At 41.9% G+C, this 22,857-nt stretch overlaps 1 protein-coding gene across 2 annotated transcripts in view; it reads right to left on the reverse strand.

Moving 5' to 3' along the window:
- The window catches only part of SLC22A17 (solute carrier family 22 member 17), a 100,664-nt gene that overhangs the window by 4,773 nt on the left and 73,034 nt on the right, over positions 1–22,857 (reverse strand). For both annotated transcript variants that reach the window (XM_078644914.1, XM_078644915.1), the window contains exons 8-9: positions 8,413–8,636; positions 7,372–7,483 (exon numbers count right to left, since the gene is read on the reverse strand). In XM_078644914.1, coding sequence (XP_078501040.1) covers positions 7,372–7,483; positions 8,413–8,636 — 336 coding nt within the window. The remainder of the gene's footprint in view (positions 1–7,371; positions 7,484–8,412; positions 8,637–22,857) is intronic.

The following is a 22,857-nucleotide window of genomic DNA, read 5'->3' on the forward strand; positions in this document are numbered from 1 at the left end:
ACTTAAGCAACCAGGCACTCCAAAAGTGGGATGTTAGGCTTTTGCTTTACTTTCTAGGTAATCTGCTTGAGCCTTTAGATGGATGGATAGTGTATAGCCGCAGTCCTCAAAATCTTACCCTCTCTGGGCTCTTTATTTTCTTACAGAACATCCAGCTATCATGCTATTGCTCTTATCTATTTTGGCCTTCAATACTTTCAGTTGACGTTTCATCCGCAATCTACTGTGCGGCCTTTAACAGATCTTTCACCATCATTAGGATGCTTCCCTCAGTCTGGGACATTCCTCCAGCATCTCCTCCACTGACGTTTCATCTTGTGAGTCTCTTGAGCTAAATGGGGTTATCATAGTGTGAAAAGACAAGACATTCACCAGTGCACTGTTTGCTTTCCTGTGAAGGCATTGTTGCAAAAAAAGGGGATTGCTCAGCACAAGTGCATTTCACACAAGGAATACAGCCATGCTATTGCGTCATTTTGACTTCTGGAAATAACCTCACTATGTGTCAGAGAGCTCTATTGTTTGTTAACGCCTTAACAACGGTGATTTTTCCGCCGCGGTGCGGGCGTTCTATTGACTGGGCGGGGCTACGTTAGCGAGGTAGTGCACCTGTCAGCCAACGGCCGACGGGAGAACGGAACGGGTTAAAATCCTAGAAGCTCTCTTTGGTGCTAATGTTGTGAGGGCTTCTGAGACTCTCCTGCGCATTCAGTTATGCTTAAGAACCAGAGTACCCTAATGGGTGTATTGAACGTTCCTCTGGGCAAAAGCTGCTGTTAGGAGAACAGAATCTTGGGAAAACTGTGGTAAATGCTTACTATATCTTTTCCCCTCTACCACTGCATCAGAATGTCTTGTGACATCATGGAATGTTTAAGTGCCTGACTCTAGCTAGAGAGTCAGTTGGTCATCTCAGGCTGAGGAGCTGGAAGCTCTCTCCTGGTGGGGTTTTCTACTTGTATCTAATTATCCTATAACCTGCCACCTTACTACCTGTCAATAAAGAGGGATCTATTACTACAACTGGACTACACATCATTGTTTGTGTACCACAATTTGGCGACGTTTTAAAGCTGATGAATCTACGTGTGTCAACTAAGGACAAGTGTCTACTAAAGAACTAAGAAGGAACCTAAACAAACTAAAAGGTAACGCCCAGCTAACCCCACCAGTGTCCTTTTCAACTCGGACAGCCTGCACCCTGGGCGTCTGTGTTGTGAGTGAGCTAACTGCCTTTTTACTGTCATCTGGAGTCTGTATGTTTCCAGCTACAAGAATCACTGCTTCAGCGGGCCTGATCACCCTGTTGTGCCTTTTGGTTTCCTTGTGTGCGATGACAGTTCGCTTTGATTATAACCACTGTGGTGTAAGGTGTTTTCACACAGTGTGGGCTTTGGAGGTGCCCTGGCGCTGGCAGTTCACTCTCAATAACAGCAATCATCGTTTGTGAAGTCTTTTCTCTTTTGCAACAACCAACCACCATCTGTCATGTCAAGCACTTTTAGGAATTATTATGATCTGTGTACTCCCACAGTGTGAAACTTGCCCTGCCTGTGATCGTACTGGATTTCGAAATTTTCTACTCAGTGTAAACCCATGATAACGTCTGTGTAATCCAGATTGCTTCTTCGTGGTGAGTTGGTAACAATTCTGTTTTTTTTCATAGCAATTCCCCATCCGATTTGTTAAATGACAGTTGAGCGCTACATTTCATACCAGTCTCATGCCATGGCGCACTTACAAACTTAACCGCCTCGTGACTCTGGCATCTTTTTCTTTATGACGTCTGCCTCTCTGCTGCTGTCCTCTACTGTGCGACTTAGGGCTGCACGTTCTTGCTGTGAACCATCTGGTCCAGACGTGACAGCGTCCTGCCATTTTATTGAACTCAGTGCGCAGGTCTTCACTTTGCGCATGAGTGCGTCTGCTGCTGTCACTTGACTGGAAACATGTTTATTGCCTCTCTGTCCACAGCAACTTGCCCTGCAGTTCCAGTTTTTTTTTAAAAACAGTTTCAGCAGCAAGTCGATGGTAGAAAATGTGTTCAGCTACAAAAAGAATGTGAAGAATGTGTAAGAGGACAAGCTGAAAGTGCACATTGCATCTTAACGGAGGATAGTTTGTATGTCGTGACTTTTCACTTTTATGACTTTGGCTTTTGACTTTGGTTCGTCTTGAGCCTTCTCTTCTGCATTTTCGAGACTTGCGACTTTCCGAGAGAGCTGCTTACAGGAACTCGGGAACTGTGATGTCTAAACATTAGATGAACTCCTGCAGCTGTCTTCTTGTCTTGTTTGGAGGTTGCCTGCACGTCTCTCCACTTTGGTTCCTGGTGTGAAGTCACTCTTTGGAGTCCATGGACAATCCTGGCTGAAGAGATCTCGGGTGAGAAATCGCTCACCGGAGCTAAACTCACTTTTTTCTTCATTTGCTTATGCTTCACCTAATTAGTATCTCAGTATATGTTGTGGGTGGGTGTGTGTGGTGAGCATAATGGATTGTTCCTTCTTTCTTTGGGAAATTCTTCATGTGTTTAAATTTTTTTTCCCCCATTGTGTATTTTACATTTTATGTCTTTTACCGTGGTGGTTGCATTAACCTACACCGAGTGTTACAGAGAACTCTCTCTAGGTGGTATAGTACTTTATATTATTTCCTTCTGTGGGGAGTTTGGTTTCCTAAGGCGACATCTTAAACCTACGGTGTACCCTTATTTAGGGGAGGGTGTGGGGCTAGTCAATGCCTTATTTTGTAACTAGGGTGATGTTGTACCTTATGGAGTACCCTATAATATATAGGGGACATTGTAGTCTTAGTCTCACAGTGTGTGAATCCTGTGTTTCACTCTGCTTAAGCAACTAGGGTGATTGTATTTAATCATTGCCCATTCATGTACTAAGGGTCAGTGCCCTATGGTGTACCCTTTTGTTAGGGGAGGTTGTGGAGACGTTGTAGTACCAGTCAGTGCCTACATTTTGTTTCCTAGGGTCTTGTTGTAACCCTCTGGAGAAGTTACGTTGCTCACTTTTAACGTGGTGTACCCTTCATTAGGGGAGGATGTCAGCATGTAACTACTATGTTTGGAATTTCAAGGATTAGTATCCTATGTGTATCTTTTCTGGGGAAGGTGGTGTGCGTTGTCAGCGCCGCCATTAAGTGATGTTGCGTTGAACAATTTCTACATTGTTCAATTGTGTACCCTTTTGTTAGGGGAGGTTGTATATGTTGGTCTTCATTGCATCACTCTATGTGAGTAGTCGGGGTGCGTTGTCAGCGCTACCTCGTAGTGTAGTTGCGCCACTATTGTCAGTGTGTAGCTACTGTGTATTTTGTTCCAGGGTGTTATTTTCCTCTGGTGTACCCTTTTCTGGGGAGTTGTTTTGTTCCACAGCTTAAAGGTTGCCTTCTAGGTGTACCCTTAGAGGGGAGGTTGTTGGTGCACATCATGCGCTAGTCATTATTGCAAGGCATACCCTTTTTCTGTGTAGGTTGCTTGTTCATTTTTATTGTGCTTTCTTCCATCTGCACACATTTTATCATTCAGTTGTTACACCCTACTTAGTTTACCGGGATAGCTACCTTGTTTTATTAAGGAGGGTGGATGGGCATGTTATGTAATTTTGCATTTCTTTCTACATGCCTCTTTTAATTTTCTCTGTGCTTTCACGCTTGAGTTTCCTGCTTTTCAAATTTGTCTCTTTGACTAGCTCTTGTGTCTTCAGTCTTCTCTTCTGGTTTCTTCTGCTCCGTCTTAACTTATTACTTGCTGTTGTTCACTAACGGAAGAGGATGTGTGGTAAATGCTTACTATATCTTTTCCCCTCTACCACTGCATCAGAATGTCTTGTGACATCATGGAATGTTTAAGTGCCTGACTCTTGCTAGAGAGTCAGTTGGTCATCTCAGGCTGAGGAGCTGTAAGCTCTCTCCTAGTGGGGTTTTCTACTTGTATCTAATTATCCTATAACCTGCCACCTTACTACCTGTCAATAAAGAGGGATCTATTACTACAACTGGACTACACATCATTGTTTGTGTACCACAAAAACAGCATCCCAATGGGTGCCATAATCTTGATTTAAATTACAGCCCATAAGTGGCAGATGGTTTCGGTTATGTTCCAAGAAGCCCTTGATGTTGGAACCCATACATTTCCATCAAGGACCAGTCTTTTTTCAAGCCTGCCATGTTGCTCATCCTTTGGAACAAAGCTACAAGGAAAGAGACTCACCAGAGACCAAATGGATAGAAGGTAACACAAATCCCATCAAGCCCCACCGTAGAAATAATTTCAAGTAAGGCTGCCACATTCTTAATGGAGGTACACTATTGGTACAGAACCCAAATATCGGTCGAATGATGTAATACATTGTTGTCGTGTTGAATATTTGTCAACTTTGGTTGAACGTCAACCACTGATTATCTTTCTCATGTTCATCATTGCTAATCTTCTTCAACCCAAAAGAGCGAGCTTTTAAAGGCATTCCTTTCAGCCAAGGGTTCTACATCCACCAACAAATATAATTCACAATGACAAAAGCAACATTTTGACACATAAAACAATGAAGCACAGGTTGATTTCAGAAATCCTAATGCCACCATTTAGTTTGGGATTACGGACAACATCAGGAGTGCCTTATTGCAGAGACTCCCCCTGTTGACACTCGTTTTGAACGACTTGTAAGTAGTCAAACACTAGCAGTAGGAGCATTGGTTAGCCCTTTAACGAGCGAATCATGCTCCAGAAATAGTACATTTATCTCAATGAATTGAGTGAGTAACACTATGAAGCCACAAGATTGCAGATGTTTTCGATGACTACAGATATGACATCAAATTCTGCATCAAAAATGCACTCTATCGAGTTTTTGGAGGTCACTGGACAAGTATATCAGGGGCAATAAAAAACGATATATTGGTGAAACTGGTTTCCTTTGTAAGGTGTGATAAAAGGCTTGTATCAAGTACAATTGCTTGCCTTTTTTACGTGCTTCCTTAAACAGGAGATATTGCATTCATTTATACCACTGGGTGCCTCAAGAATTTGATATTTTAGTTGGATAATGAAGACAGCCGATAAAAGTATGCACTTTTGTTTCATGTATAAATGGAAAACAGAGGTCTCGGTGCCAGACCTCCTTTTTTCCCCAAATGATGTCTAAAAAGAGATTCTATCGACAACAAAAGCGCAAATTACAGGAATTACCTTCTTCAAATTTCCTTCAAGTCTATGCCATCCTGAAAATGTAATGACTTGTGTGTAAAATGAGGGAGCTTGGTAGATTTTTCAATACTGTAAGAATGCCTCCACCACCATATTGAAAGATTCCCTGCATACCTTTCTCACAGATGGAGGGCAGAAGCAAAGGATTTCCCCAACCAAGCAGGTCCTTTGCAAAGGTCTAATGTATTCCAATAGTCTTTTAGAGAGAAGGTAACACTCTACAGCAGAGCAAGGCAGGCAACACCTCCACAAGGCCGAAATCTGTAGATTCGGAGGTTGCTTTGCATCCAGAATAAATTGGCTGCTGTTTCCTATTGTTTGTTTGCATATAGCGAACCGTGGTCCAAGCTCTTGTCAGCTCAAGACTGGACTACGGGAATATTCTGTATCTAGGAGTCAACAAGGACGGGTTACGTAAATTACAGTTGGTGCAGAATGCAGCGGCTAGGTTACTCTGCAAGGTTCCTAAAACAGTTTCCATCTCTGGCTCTCTTCGAGATCTTCATTGGCTCAGGGTTGAGAATCATATTAAATTCAAAGCCCGAGCTATATGTTTAAAATCAAATTTGGTAAGGCACCCCAATACTTTAATGCCTTAGTTCACATCTTATCTTTCTTCATGTACTTTACGTTCTGCCACTCAGGCTAAATTTACGGTCCCTAAGACCAGACTGTCACGAATGGGAGGGCGGTTGGTCCTTCTCTTGTCTAGGTCCCTCTTTGTGGAACTCCCTACCTATGTCACTTCGGATCGAAACTATATATGAGAATTTTCTTAAGTGTTTAAAAATCTGGTTGTTAAATATGTAGAATACTTCGTTTTTCTTCTTCTGTTACTGACAGGCAGCGTCGGAAAACCCTTGGGTAGCTGTGCGCCTTATAAGATTAAAATAACATAACATAGCATTTTTTTCTAGATACCAAAGACTTCCAACTGGGGCAAGGCAGGTATAGTGCCTTGTGGAGGACTCCTTGAGGCTGGATACAATCCACTGTCAGAATTGAGTTTTGTCAAACCCTTGGATTCTGGTTCCAAAAACTCTGAGCATACCAAACTTGCAACTTGTAGCATCGCCTTGCTGCTGTCGCCAGCTCTCTTTCTCTTCATTTGCAAATCTATGGAGCTCAAAATCCTGCAGAAGCACAATGCTGGCTGTGTCCCAGTCCTAATCTTAAATCCAAACTTCTCAGGTTATTTTGAATCTTTCTGGAAGTCACTGAACAGAGTACAGCCTCCACAGAAGCACATTTAGTAAATTTCTATCAACAGGTTACTTCAGTAGGCGAAGAGCACCAACTTTTATCTCAGGAAGGGTCCTTTCCCTTTTGCAATCTCACCACAAAATCGAAACTCAAAGAGACATAGTTTAGCGACACTTATGAGAATTAAAAACTAAGCAAGTTTAACTGGAGGAAAAGTGACCACACAATCCAAGTTCTGAAAGAACTCTGTTGGCACCTTATGGAAGTCTTTAGCTGTCTCCTGATGAGGTAGTGATTCTCTGTCTTCTTTAAAGTAAAAGGGGGGACGTTCGAAACAGCCAACATCAACACCAAAAATGTTCTTGGACAGAAACCCAGTTTGGGCAGTTCATATAGAAGAACAAATCCCACTAGACGTTCAACTGTGTTGCTAGCTTGCTCAATGTAATTTCACCATTTCACCAGAGTAATGTCCCATACGTAGAACATTATGGCAAGCGCAGGAAGGTACTCCCTATAGCAACTGTGACAACCTTCTTACCCTTCAATCAGATGACCCATCCTCTAAACTAAACGCATGCTGAATATAACATGCTTCCACTCATAGACCGAAGCATAAACGCTAGAGTGGAAATGTTTGGAGCAGAGTATTGGCTGGGTGGCATTACCCTCCTCAAAGCATGCCTTAAACCTGTTATAGTATTGTGCAATGACTTGGCATCTCATGAATATGATTAATGGGCTAAAGGACTAATAGTAACAGTTACTTACATGTTGAGTAAATTGCACTTTTGAGGTGGTACAGCTCCTGGTCTGTTCTGCATATGCACACTCTTGATCATCCTCCTTTTTCAAGGTCTCTATCCTTTTCCTAGGAATTAAACACCAGTTCCCCTTTGCCACCCAGATCACCAGCAATTGACCTTCCGGCCAAACACACTCACCTGACAACAGTTGGGGTGATTTCCGCGGCAAACAAAATGCTCAGCGAGGCGGCAGCATAGGAAGCGAAAAGACCCAAAATTGAGAATGTCATGATGATGGCTTCATTCAGATCTGCAGGAGACAGGAAAGAGAGAATGGTGTTGGAAGAGGAAGGAACTCAGAAGAGATGTAGCAGGATAAGAAAGGGAGTAAATAGCAGAATAGAGATGATAGGAGACAAGGAGGAGGAAAAATAGAAGTGAATAATGAAATGGAAGGAGGGGGGAAGAGAAGAGGTGCCAGAAGATGTGAGGTGACAGCAAAGAAGAGGAAGATAAGGGCAACATACAAAACAAAAACAAAAACAGGAGAGGGTTTGTCAAAAGAGGAGAAGGGATAGAAGTTATAAAGAGGCAGAGGAAGGGACAGTTGAGGAAAGAAAAGCGGGAGGAAAGAGACAGAAAGAGGAGCGAGAGATAGCAGCAGGAGCTGGAAACAAAAATGGGGGCAAATCAGGTTAGGAGAGGTAACAGCATGAGGTGGGGGAGAAAATAAGCAGATTAGGGACGAAACAGGAGAAAAAGATAAAAAGTAGAAAGGACAGAAGTGGGATCATAAGGTACAGGAGAGGGAGGAGAAAAAACACGAGATTAGTTTGACAGACGATATGCAGGAAACAGAGAAGATAAGAGGAGTGGAAAAGCAAAGGAATAAAGCAGGAGAAGGACAAGTGTGCTCATGCCAGGAAAGAAACAGACGAGGGTGAAAGAACAGGGAGAAGGGAGTATATTAATATTTGTAAAAGTAAAAGTGTGAATCTACGGTTCTTTGCGTGTTGCCCACATACTCAAACATTCCAAATGTACTCGAGTAGACACCAGACAGCCAAGGAGACACAAACAAATACACAGGTCACACTGTCATGGACTAAGAAACATGCATTTAGGTACCACTCACAAACAAAAGCACCCTGGCAATACTGCTGTGGACACATAAGCTGAGGTAAAATGTCCTGCTGGCAAATGCCCATTGGGGTGTGTGTGCACTCCACCATTTCTTACACTCGATGAGCCCCAGAAGGGTGAGAGAAGCGATGCCAGTGAGGGTCATGGACAGCAGCAACATTGCTCGGCGCCCAAAGCGGTCAACCGTTGCCCACAGGAAGATGCAGGCGAGGAGCCCAGCACCCGCAGACAGCAAGTAGGAGAGGTAGAGTCCAGATCGTGCTCCCTGGATGTCTTTCCGGAAAGTTCCATAGCAGTGATGAATCCCATGGGCAATACACCTGTGTGAAGAGATAGATGGCCCTGCTGGTTAGTAACTAGACAATGCCTGGCCCTTTACACACTGATTTTCCAGGTTACTGTTGATGCTCTTGTCCTATATCGTGGGTACTCATCTTAGTGTTTATGCCCCTTATTTTGCCTCCTACCCTCTCCCCCTCTTTAGCAGTTCTATGTCTGCTGACCAAGTTATAATCAGTTCAAATGACACTATTTTAAAGGGTTTTTCAAAAACCAAAAACTGGAACGCCTCACCCAACTCCAATTAATCGATATCCTTTTATCATGAGAGATAAAAAGAGGGTTACATGGGAAAAAGATTCTAGACTCTAGCTCTAGTACTCTCTCCTTCACAACAGTTCATAGATTTCCAGCAACCCACATCCAGGACCAGACATTTTCTCTAAAGGACCTAGTTCATTAAAAATATCCTACTCCTAAAATACGCCTCCAATCTGACCCCAACGTTCTGTGCGCTGTTTCTGCACGTTGCAAAGCATTGCATATGCTCTGGCAGGACGGCTGAGTGAGTACTGTGAAGAAAAAATATTAAAAGGCGACTAAAAGTACCAGAATCAACATGAAGCTCGTTGTTCTACACCCTGTTGTCTTGCTATACCATTTTCCAGAATGGGTGAACATTTTACTCAACACCACACTAGTCAGAGGATTGAGAGACGGGGTGTAAGGGCATATGTACAACACTTCAAATACGTTCTTCAGAAGTTTGTGGCTGGAACATATAGAGCCAAAGGCAGGTATGAGTATGTGCAGTAGTCCTGCATTGTTTTTTGTGAACTAGCCCCAAAATATATAAAACTGGAACATTGAAGGGGTATTCATATACAGGAATACAGTTGAAAAATGGTGTATTTGTGCACTTTTACTAATAGGGTGCTAGATATTTCGAGGCCAGTTCACAAAGTTATTTATGAGTATGTGAAGTAGTACTTCAGTACTACTAAATGCATTGGAGAAGTGTGGCTCAATGGTTAGATTGGCAGACCCTGATGCAGAGGTCTAGCCCGGGACCAGGGTTCAATTCCGCGCCTCGGCGGGTCTTGGGCTCAAAAATTCCACGGACCTGATAATTCTCGCCTCGTGCCTATTCCAATCATGGAGTCCCACTCTGCAACTCTGGGCAATAGCTTGCTTAATCTCCACAACGGCCCCCACAACGCTAAGGATGCCTGGCCTCCACCTTGGGGGTGCCCAGGAGTGGACACCTCACAGGGAAAGCCAGGATGGGTTCCACAGCTGTATTCGTACAAGCACCTTGAGACCCTTGCGGGTGAGTAGTGCGCTATACAAGTATCAATTTACATATCAATTTACATTTGTGAACTGGCCCTAGTATCTTTGCTGGACTGAGTGCCCCACAAGTAATGCTTGCAAAAGAGCAGTCAAAGCGACGATGGAGAGTAAGTAGAAAAGTGTTAAATTGTTTGGCCTAGCTCTAGAATCCTCTGGAATTTATGTTGGTTGATTCACAACCCAGATTGCGGATGCAAACCTGACAAAGGTCATTCTGAAAGCTCTCTTGACATGGAGCTTCGATTAGCTCGTTGTGCAGTTTAGAAAATAGTTGTATACCTTAAAGGCAAGAATAGCCATTACATCCACGAGAGCCTTTCGTAATAATGAAGGTGCAGAGTTTAGGCATTAAGTTTCACATCTTCCCTAGTGGTGATGAGTTCCAATGGCAACTTTTAGGGACCTGCCGTGCTTTCCAATGTGTTGCTTAAGGAAGTAGCAATTTGCACTCCCTTCATGGGATGTGATCCCCTGGGGCACTACTAGTATCCTATTTTCATAGGCTCTTGAGTTTATAGTAAAGGTAAACACACTTCGTCAATATCAGTTAGTGTATTTTATTCTTCATACATTATATCTTCATTTTAGGTTGGTTTTGCCATTCTTAGTATCCTTAGTATACGGACTATTTTTTCATCCAATGCATTTCGGGTTGTCAATCACCCTTCATCAGGGATTAGTTCTAGGACAAACGTAAAGAACATGAGGGATTGTATTACTTCTATATCGAGGTACAACATGCTAGGCAAGCGGGCTGTTGGTGATGTTAATAACTTCGTATCTGTGCAAGTGGTCGAGATTACCATGATTTTTATCAATCTCATGCAGATTATTATCACGATAGGACGATCGGACTGTTCATGCCATTTTAAATAAAGTTTTGTGCATTTAAAAAAAAGGCAAGGTCTCTTATAAAGTGATGGTGTTGGTTAATGAACCAAAGCTAGTCCAGGCTGTTATTATTATTACAAGCTTGAGTGGTTTATGTGTTCACCAAACTTCAACAGTCTGATGGATCAGAAAGAACGAACTCATGTTTAAACGAGTCGGTTTTGATAAACGTTGTGCGTGTATTAAACATATCGTGAACAAGCTCGATTTAAAACAGTGCGATGAAAAGACGTGACCTGATGTTTATGCAAGTGGATGGTTGCACCCGTGATTAAGAATGTTTGACACGGGGTATGCACGTTCATTACTAATTCCGAAACTAAAGGTTTTTTCAGTTTCCTACAAGGAGAAATGTTAGATTAGGTTTACATACCTCACGGTGTGCTGGTAACACAAGCTTTATCGCCGGTGTAGGTTAGTTCTGTCCCAGTCTCTAGGTGTTTTAAATCGACTATAGGTGATAGTGGTAAAAGAAGGACTAAAAATGACTTTAGGAGGTTGTGATAGAAAAAGGACTGACTGTAAAACGCAGAGGCGGCCATCTTAGAGGATGTCCCAAAAAAATAAACAATATCAATGCAAATATATGCTTCATGATAATAACCAACATATATTTTTCATGTGAACACGTTATAAATGAACAATGTCAGTAATATTGAAGATAACATGCTAGTTCAATCCGTTCGTTCATTCCGAAAGGGTATATGCGGTCTAGTCTTTTTATCCAATAGTTTTCGCACTGAAGAAAGTATTTATTGTTGTCTTGGCCTTGCTTAGGTACCGCTTCTAGGATCAAGAATTTTAGTTGACTTATGTTGTGTGAAAGAAAAATTAAAACCAGAATTAATGAACACAAATCCAATATACGCACAAAGAACTTAAAGTCAGTTGTGGCCAACCATTTTTTTCAAAACAAACACAACATAAGTCAACTAAAATTCTTGATCCTACAAGCGGTACCTAAGCAAGAAGGCAGAGATAACAAAAAATCCCTTCTTCAGCGATAAAACTATTGGATAAAAAGACTAGACAGCATAAACACATTTGGAATGAACGAACAAATTGAACTAGCATGTTATCTTTAATATTACTGACATTGTTCATTTATAACGTGTTCACATGAAACATTTATGTTGGTTATTATCACGAAGCATATATTTGCATTGATATGGTTTATTTTTTAGGGACATCCACTAAGATGGCCGCCTCAGGGTTTTACAATCAGTCCTTTTTCTATCACAACCTCCTAAACTCACTTTTAGTCCTTCTTTTACCACTATCACCTATAGTCGATTTAAAACACTTAGGGCCAGATGTAGGTCACCAAATACCGGTCGGTAACGGCCGATTTTGGCCGTTACCGACCGGTATTTGGTTTATGACATGTAGGGGGCCTGAAATGTACCGATTCGGTAAATTTACCGATTCGGTAAAATACTGAATCGGTAAATTTACGGAATCTGTAATCTACATGTAGGTGGCATGTATGTGTGTCCTAAGGGCATGTATGTGTGTCACATGGCACACAAGCCAGAATCAGGGGTGCAACAGGGAGTCAAAGTGACACCCTGTCCCGCTTGTCAATTCGGTAATTGCCATTGGTTCCTATGGGCCTCAAGGCCCATAGGAATCAATGGCAATTACCGAATCGGTAAATACCGATTCGGTAATTACCGAATATTACAGATTCGTTAATTTATTCAGTAAATATACCTACACAGCATTTACCGATTTGTAAATACCGAATCGGTAAAATTCGGTATTTACCAATCGGTAAATACTAATCACCTACATCGGGCCCTTAGAGACTGGGACAGAACTAACCTACATCGGCGATAAAGCGTGTGTTACCAGCACACCGTGAGGTATGTAAACCTAATCTTATGTTTCTCCTTGTAGGAAACCGAAAAAACCTTTAGTCTCGGTTTTAGTAATGAACGTGCATACCCCGTGTCAAACATTCTTAATCACGGGTGCAACCATCCACTTGCATAAACATCAGGTCACGTCCGTCATCGCACTGTTTTAAATCGAGCTTGTTCACGATATGTTTAATACACGCACAACGTTTATCAAAACCGACTCGTTTAAACACAAGTTCGTTCTTTCTGTGGAAGTTTGGTGAACACATAAACCACTCAAGCTTGTAATAATAATAACAGCTTGAACTAGCTTCGGTACATTAACCGACACCATCACTTTATAAGACACCTTGCCTTTTTTTTATATGAACAAAACTTTATTTAAAACGGCATGAACAGTCCGATCGTCGTATCGTGATAATAATATGCATGAGATTGAAAAAAATCATGGTAATATCGACCACTTGCACAGATACGAAGTTATTAACATCACCAACAGCCCACTTGCCTAGCATGTTATACCTCGATATAGAAGTAATACAGTCCCTCATGTTCTTTACGTTTGTCCTAGGACTAATCCCTGATGAAGGGTGATTGACAACCCGAAATGCATTGGATGAAAAAATAGTCCGCATACTAAGAATACTAAGAATGGCAAAACCAACCTAAAATGAAGATATAATGTATGAAGAATAAAATACACTAACTGATATTGACAAAGTGTGTTTACCTTTACTATAAACTCAAGCGCCTATGAAAATAGGAAACTAGTAGTGCCCCAGGGGAACACATCCCATGAAGGGAGTGCAAATTGCTACTTGTAGAAAAACGTCCAGAGTGAAGACGCCGCCCCGGGAGCACACACAACCTACGACAATTGAACAGGAACAATAATAAACTAGCTTAGTAGCGCGTATTTGAACCCAATTATTATAGCCACTGCCTAAGTAAGTAGTCAGCATGGGGAGTTACATGGCCTGCTGGATTTAACCTAAAATTACATAGTGGAATACTGTCCCAAAGAGGAAGTGGTTCAGGTATTAAACATTTATTTTAAGAATTTATAAAGTGTGCTTATAACCCAAGAAAAGGGTTTCCTGGCGTTGATAGAAGGAACAATACTAAGTAAGAACCAACTCTAAGGGGTTCTGAATATATTCGTTTTTTTTAGCACTTTCTGGAATTTATTACGGCACCTTTCGGATCTAATGAAAAAAGGAAAGGTGTACCAAGCCTTTTCACAGCATGTGGTAAAGCATCTGAACCATGGCACAGAGTAAAAAAAAGAAACGAGCTTGAACATAAAGTCCCAGATGGGATATATGTCGAAAAGAGAGACAACATATAGTAGTCAGAAAGATCACTATAAACACCCCTTTGTATGAAGGCAACCAATCTAGTTGGGAAAGGTGCAAAGAAATATGTGAACGCTTGTTTAGGCCCCGCATAAACCATGTGGCTGTGTTCTGGCCCAGCTGAAGTCGCTTCGTGAGGTAATATGGAGCTTAAAGAAAGAATCCAAGAGTAGTCCTATACCAGTCTTTCTTGCATAAAGAAGTATCTGGAAAGAAATCCTCAAGCTTGATACCTCAAAGAAGAGGATTTGTATTTTTTTTACTTTTTGTCCAGGATTTCTGAAATGCCAGACGGCATGTGACTGAAACAAAGGCTTATTTCACACTCCTATATGACAGTGTATGGGAAAAAAGGTCCTTTAACTGTGAAAACAGAACACCCCCCCTTCTTTTCTCTATCATGCTCATGGGTTCCAGCTTCTGGATCCTTGGAGTACCTAACTGTATCTTCCAAAGATCTTCCAAAGAAACCAGTCTGAATTTTTAAATGTAAATGTCTTAGTGAATCTTGACAAACATATAACCCTCTATCGCACTCACCTCTCCTGGTAACTCTTCTAAACTACACAACAATAAAGGGTCAATAATCAACCCGACCTTTAAGGGAGGTGATAGGTCTGATTCAGCAAATTACAGGCTGATTGCACTTATTGACATTGAAGACAAATATTATGCATCATTAATCCTGGAGGACCTGGTAGAATGGTCCAATACAAACAGGCTGATCCCATTCAACCAAACAGGATTTCGCAAAGGGTTTGGTGCGACAACAAACATTTTAGCGCTGGCCATAGTAGCAGATAAGTGCAAACGCTTGCAAAGAAAATTACAACTATGTTTTATAGATTTTAAAGCAGCGTTCGATCATATAAACCGTGGCTTGTTGTGGAGTTAATTAAAGAAACCCGGCCTCCCTGAAACAATACTACGAGCCATAATACAACTGTATACGTGCACGTGGGTCCATGTGAACATAGCAAATGGCACAAGACGGTCAAGGGAAATACAAACGGAGATAGGATTAAAGTAAGGCTGTGTATTAGCCCTCCATGTATTCAACCTATTCAGGGCAGGTCTCTCACCACAATTGGATCAGGTTGATTCACATCTCCGCGTCTAGGTCCACTGCCCATAACGCATCTCTCATATGCAGACAACATAGTCTTGCTCAGTTTAACTAGAGTCGGTCTTCAAAGAGGACTCAACAAATGAATAATGTTCGCTAAGACTAATGCTCTGGAAATTAATGTCACAAAAACAAAAACTATTTCAATTATGAATCGACCGGAACATCAGCATCCAATCAAGCTGGGAGAAACAAGCTTAGGAGAAGTCAGTACATACATAGACAATCGATTAAATTTTCAATTTCACAAACAATATCTTGAAAAAAGAGGAAATGGCGTTATTTACGCTTTCTATGCCCTTGCAAGAAAAACTAGAAGGCCCATCTTTTAACCCGCTAGTAGCAGTGATGGCCGCTAAAGCATTGCCGACATTAATTTACGCAAGCATAGCTTTAAATGGCAAATGAAGATGTATAAAAAAGTTTTTAGTCTACCTCGGAATGCATCCCCGGCGCAGGTACGATTGGACTTTAGTCTCATTCAACAGGAGATTGGGAGAAAATACGCTTCAATTAAAACGTGGTACACAATTTGGTTGAATCAATCCGATGTCCTACGTAACGCCTTGTGGCGGGCCCAGGCAGAAGATCCAAGTTCAAATTACGGTAAATTCTTGAAAACCGCATTGAAGGAAACCAACACAACAGAACTCTGGGCGTAGAACCCCCCCCCCCTTCAAGCCTTTCGCAGAGTGATAAACAAAGTGACCAAACTTCATTAATTATTAGAAGATAAAAGCATACTAGCTAAGCGGTACCATGCCTGGATGGTCCTCCAATCTTAAACATCAATCAATATGCCCGACAGAATACCTAAGCTCAACATATAAATCTTATCAGAAACGAAAGCTAATGGCAATCAGATTCGGGGCGTTGCCAAGTTTGGCCGACCAACCAACAGGAAGTATGATGGCCCCAAAACATGTAGTTTATGTGGTGCAGTAAGGCAAGATTTTATTCATCTTATCTGTGTTTGCCCCTTCTTAAAATCTATCCGGGTTTCGATACTAAAAAAAGTTTTTAACAACAGGGGCGTTCGAACTTGCAGATCTGCCATTATTAAAGGTCTAGGCACAACAGATCGTCAGCTGACCCGTAAGATGATGACATTTTTTACACTTTACGAAAAGATAACACGGCCCAAGGATATACATACCACCAGTCCAGTCCAGTCCAATGATCCATTGACTGCTTTTAACCCTAAGCCACTGCACAAATGCACCTTACATTAACACTGATGTGATACCAATATTGTTGATAATTTTATGACACAGCAACTTGCTTCATTTTAGTCTGTTTTATATGATATGAAAACTGTCTTTTAAAAATACATTTAAATGCCTTTTAAACATTTTAAAAGACTGTAAATCAACAGACCGCCTTTACTTTTACGACATGGTTATGGTTTTTATTAACTTAAACAATAAAGCATTGATTGATTGATACACAACCATAAAATGACCTATGCCACTGCTAGAAATGTTTAAATTTAACCCCCGTTCAAATGCTAGTCAATACAGGCCTCAGCTGGCTTTAGAGAAGGATCAAATTTATGAACACGTTCGCAGTTTGTACCACGCAATACGGATAACCACTGCAAGACTGAAAAAATAAGCTTGCAGTTCAAGGTGGAGACTATTGCAGCATTCTGCACCCAAGAGAATACATAAAGCCACAACAGTGGGAAATGGGAATAGAAGGGGATAGAAAAGATGAAAAGAGGTGCTAGACACTGCACTTACATTCACTTTGAGAGAGATATGATAATCCAGGATAGCCCCCTCCAAACAATTTTGTTGGAGGGGCTGGGTTAAGGAGATCCAATACAACGGGACCACACAGCATTGTCTCAAAGCACAGGAGAATTTCTGATAACCAGCTGCTCAGTCCTGTCATCTATACGTTTCAGGAAATGGTTTGATCCCTGCGTTACTGAACACATTCCAAAAAATCCTTCAGTCTCAAAAAAGACAACAGTGTCTTTTTAATCAAGAAAAATAATCAGATGTGTGTCACCTCATAAGAGTATGCCATGCAATCAAATGATCTGATCCACTTCAAAAAGGGACGCCCGTAGGTATAACACAATATGTGAGACGAGAAGGAGCTCTACAGCCCCGACATTGTACCACGTCCCCCCTGATCTAAAATATGTAAGAGATGGCATCTCCAAGGGCCTTGCCAAGAAGGATTTATGCATTATAAGCAGTAACCCTATGTTGTATTTTCAGGAGTCTCTGGGTCATAACTTTATGACGCATGGTGTTAAAAGCAGAGGAGAGGTCAACCAAGAGGACTTCTGCCACGATCACAGCACTGTCTCTCAGGAAGCACACGATTACATCAATGACCATGGCCAGGACAATCTGAATGATCAAGAATGTTCAGAATCTCCAAAAATGGGACAATGCTTTGCGACTAGGGTTTCTTTTAACTTACATTAGGCAGGCGGAAAAGAGATGGGTCAGAGGGTATTTACATTGCTTGTGTCCAGTTTTATGTTTTTCAACACTGGGCGTATCGGGGTAACAAAAGAGGAACAAAGTAGGTTTGTGGCAGTGCTTGAGATGTCATTGGCTACGGGCTGGGATCATAGGGAGAGCCGGATCCAGAGATCGGAAAGTGGGTCTTTACTTTTTCCTCTGGAATTTCCCTGCATGTTGTCCAGTAAGAGGCAATCACTTTGCTACAAAAAGATTTAAGAGTACTCAAGCAAGGGTTCTAATTGATTTTACTACCCTTATATTACATGGAAGCCAGCAATCCTTGTATCAAGGACTACATCTCTAGTCACTTGTAATATTGAAATATTGAAATGACGTATCTGCTGAAACGTAAAAATTTAGTTTAGTCGAGTTGTGATTTTACAATGCCTCCCACCAGAACCAGAAGCTGATGTGAGAGGCAAAACATGGAGCATCATTGTTTGACCAACGCAACAAAATTAAAAACTGACTTTTCATTCTTATGACCTGTTTTCCTAAAGCAAACTGCGATGAGCAGAAAGAAGATATCTATGGCAACATGTTTATTTTTTGCACCCTTAAGATCATTACAGCAAAAGTATAATCTCTCTACATTTTCCCACACATTCTTACCCTCAGCAATTTAATCTGGCTTACATTAAACTGATTTTAAAATGTTTTTGCAATAAATTACAAACAACTTTTTGATGTGTTCAATTTCGCACTAGAGTCCACTTTTATTCTTCAAGTCTGTAATCATACTATTGCTTTCATATGAAAGGGCAAGTCACCAAGCATTTAAGTGGTTTGCAAAAGGGTGATTGTATTATAAGGAATTAAAGGCCCCCTGCCATACATTTTAAGCATACTTAAAGTCACCTTCATTCTATGCCTCATTCCTATATATGACACATAACTCCTCGATATCCTTGTAATGTACGGCAGGGGTACTTTGACCCATATATAATCTACTTTCACCTTGCATTTAAAATGTATAGCAATTTTGTCACAAATGGATATCTGAGCCCAGTCATGTGTGTGTTGGTCTCCGTTTTGCAACCATTACTCAAACTGTTAGTGGTCTAATGCACCCAGAGTTGGACTGCAATAGAAAACAGGACCAGGCATCAAAATTAAAGTGGTTCACAACTAGCGAATCACATAGCTAAAAGAAAGTGGTCCAAATTTGCAAATATGGCAGTTTTGAACTTGTAAAGACTATGGGGCATATTTACAATAACTGGCGCATCCCTGCAAATCAGCAGGGATGCGCCGGTTATTGTACGCCACAGCTCCGCCATCATGGATGCACCGCATTTATAATGCGGCGCACCATGTTGCAAAAACGGCACAGATGCGTGACGCATCTGTGCCGTAAAAGTGACGCATTGCTGGAGTTGCGTCGCAAGCGTGACGCGGCTCCAGCAATGCTCTGGGGGCCCTATCTAGTTAATGCTGCGTCAATCCTTACGCCTGCTTCAGGCAGGCGCAGGGTTTTGACGCAGCATGGGCCTAAAAGTGACTGAATGAAATCTTGTAGATTTCACTCAGCCACTTTTAGGAGGCGTTCCTGCGCCGGAACGCCCCCCCCCCCTGCACAGGAACGCCTACATGTGGCGCAGGGCATTACAACGTGACGCATCTCCCAGATGCGTCACGTTGTAAGTACCCCCGCACCATGGAGCAGGACTTGCGCCACCGCTGCGTCACAAAAGTGACGCAACGGCGGCGTAAATGAGGCGCAAGGGCCTTGTAAATCTGCCCCTATCTGTATAGGCCTTTTGTGAGCTTTGTGAGAATGCATTCATTTGTTCTTGCTATAGGCAATGTTTGTGGCAAAATCAGATATCAACAGTAAAAACCGACACAGGTATAGCGATGAACAAGCATGACAGTAGTAGGGTAATGAACAAATTCAGAGAAGATACAAGTGAGCGGGGGAAATTCTAAGCCTCAGCAACTCCAGCAGAGCAATAACTGGCTTCAGCAGGGGGAAATAACTTATAGCGGTCTAATCAATAAACCAATATCAGAAAATCTAGAAACAAGTCTTTCTTTGGTTTAGTTTTATTCAGTTCTCCCCATCCCCCCACTATTCCCTCTAGTCTATCTCGTTCAAAGGCTACATCCTTCTGTCATTGCACCCCTCCCCAGTTTACATAAAGCAGACTTTTACCATGTGGAATTCGTTTGAAAGCTCGTGTTAACTTAAGAAAGTGATTTAGCTAAATTCCTTGATTAAACCATTCGATTACTGCTGCTAAATGAAGTCAAAGTAGCTCAGTAGCATGTGATTCTAGTTTTATCCCTTGTTCTTTCCCCCGGTGTTTAGCAACTCCAAGCTTGGCTGTCGACCATAACTGTTCTTAATCTTTAGAGACGAATGTTGTATAGTATTCCAAATAAACAAAACAAAACCCTTCAAAATGTAGAACATTTCCAGAAAGCATTGAGCACTGTTCGCTCTTCTCCCAGCCCAACCTATGTTTATCCAATTTCACACCACTTTGTTCAATCAATATGACTGGAGTGTGATGCTACCAGTGTAATCATTTAAACATGAATTAATTCCCAACAACATATTGGGTTGTACAGCTTTGTCTTTCTACGACGTTCACACAATACTCTTTTGGTATCACCTTTGCATGTTCTTTTGCTCAAGCAATTGGATAAATCTAGTTACTGGACTCTGTCACTTGAGAAGAAACTTGCATATATCTGAGCCCAGTCATGTGTGTGTTGGTCTCCGTTTTGCAACCATTACTCAAACTGTTAGTGGTCTAATGCGCCCAGAGTTGGACTGCAATACAAAATAGGACCAGGCATCCAAATTAAAGTGGTTCACAACCAGCGAATCACATAGCTAAAAGAAAGTGGTCCAAATTTGCAAATATGGCAGTTTTGAACTTGTAAAGACTAGCTGTATAGGCCTTTTGCAAGCTATGTGAGAATGCATTCATTTGTTCTTGCTATAGGCAATGTTTGTGGCAAAATCAGATATCAACAGTAAAAACCGATCCATTAGACCATAAAACAGGCACACAAGCCTAAAGATAACGGCTCACACACTGACCAATGTGGCCAGCCCCGCGGGCATTGCCTGATTACCCTGTAGGCCAGTCCAACTTTGAATGTCCCCTTCTAAAGTACAAGATGGGTAACACAAAGATGTAATTCATTGCATCCAAGTATTTCAATTTCCTGAGAGACAAATACATTTTGTATTTGGCCAAAGCATTTAATGAACCCGCTATATTATATAGAACACAAATTTCCATACACTTTTTTCTTTCCATAGGCTAGGTCCCTCCTACGTTCGATAAGGCGTAAATTCAGGATTCTTATCTAACATGGTGAAACGGGAAAGGAAAGTGTTGAACCAATTGATCAAGAAAGCACCATTACTTTTCAAATTTCCTCCTGCACCATTCAGCCAGGAAAGGGAGCTGCGATGAATGGCACTCCAAAATCACCCCAGTTCTGATGTAAGAGCATCCCTTTATGGGGAACACTCATGTTTGCCCTTGCTAAATAGAATTGTTAACTGTTTTTTGGAAGTTCATTAAAAAGCTGCTTGGATGCGTCAAGCTTATGTATTGTCAGAAAACAATCTAGTTTCGGATGCACAGTAGTTTTAACCACTGCGATCCTTCCAAACCAACAGCAGGGCCTGGAATGCCGTGAATGTACAAAATCACCGTTCACAAGAGCGGCACTAGAGATCTGGGATAGGCTGGCCACGACGAAAGGGCTTGCATCCTTTCCCTCGCCTTTCACCCCCCTCTGGGGAACAGAGTTCCCACCAGGGTTGAACAGAGAGGCATACCAAAACTAACTGGATGGAGGATCTAAAGCCCTTTGGGATATGTTCGAGGAGGAAAACAACAAATAATTTGAACACCCCAAGGAGTAGTTTGGGAGTAGTTTGGGTTCCCCGAAGCAAAGGTTTTGATACTGCAGCAGCAGTAAAGCATCCAACAATGAGACCATTAACACAGTTTGAGAAGTACCTCCTGTCATGCCCTAGTGACTCCCATGTGGTATCCAGAATATACTGAAAGGTCCACATGCAATACTGTTTAGATACATTTCTATCCCTTTCAGACGTATGGGAAGAAATACTTTATCGAGAGATTGCTTTCCACGTAGTCGGAAGGGAGACAACACGGAAAATACTATATAGTTGGCATTACACTTCAGTGCGGCTGGTTCATATTAATATAGAAAACTCAACTGATGGAGGGGCGGTGTGGTCGTTGACACAAATTCTCTGGTCCTGCACGAAAATTCACATTCTAGATCGGGATGTTGACATCTATACATCAGATTCCAGGGGCAGACTTAGCCCAATGCCCAAAGGTCACACTATTGGGCCGCCCAGATGTTGCTACCCATTAGTGGGCAAGAATGGACATCTCTCACAACTCTTGTTGGTAATCAAACAGTTGATTTTGGCTCTTTGGGGACAAAGAGTGGTGCCCACGAAGACCAGAGAGGGCTGCAAAGCCGCAGAGGCTTCTGGAGATGGAAAGCCTCTCCATAGGGGCCAGAGGAGAAACTGAAGACTCTACCAAACAATGGGGTTCCCTACTGCAGTTCTTTCAAACAAACTATAAGGAGCTCTGCTGCCCAAACTTAAGAGTTTTTAAACTCAAACTTGATGACGACTATAAAGAAGCCAAATCAAATGGGATGGGGTTCTGACCCAAGGGGACAAACCAGGGAGAGAGACTACTGCGAATGCATCGTAGAGAGAAATTATGGACGAAATGGATCAACAACAGAGGAGAGGGGAAATTGTGTTTAGTGTGGAAGGAGATTTTGGTGATAAAAGGTGGTAATTCAGTTTTGTTGTTGGTGTTTTGAGAACGTGTCAAAATGGCAATACAAATGTCATCAACGCTACCTCCAAATCCCCCCAAAAAAGGGCTATCCAGAGAGAGGGGAAGTAGAGGCTGAGAGGAAGAAACAGGAGACACAATAGCATCATCCCAACCTACTTCCTAAGGCTTCAATTGTGCAGATCTTAATATAAATACGGAAAAGCAAACTGTGGGTCAAGGAGTGGGATGTCCAACATCGCCCCGAGAAGCTCTTGTACTGTCTGAAAAGTCCAGCACAGGATACAATTGTATGGAAATATGCGTTTGGCCTTCGTTCACAAGCCTGAGTTGGGCAGAGAATCAGATCGAGGTTTACGTAGTTTATGG

This window comes from Lissotriton helveticus, chromosome 5_1, assembly GCF_964261635.1.
Source record: "Lissotriton helveticus chromosome 5_1, aLisHel1.1, whole genome shotgun sequence".
Lineage (NCBI taxonomy): Eukaryota > Metazoa > Chordata > Amphibia > Caudata > Salamandridae > Lissotriton > Lissotriton helveticus.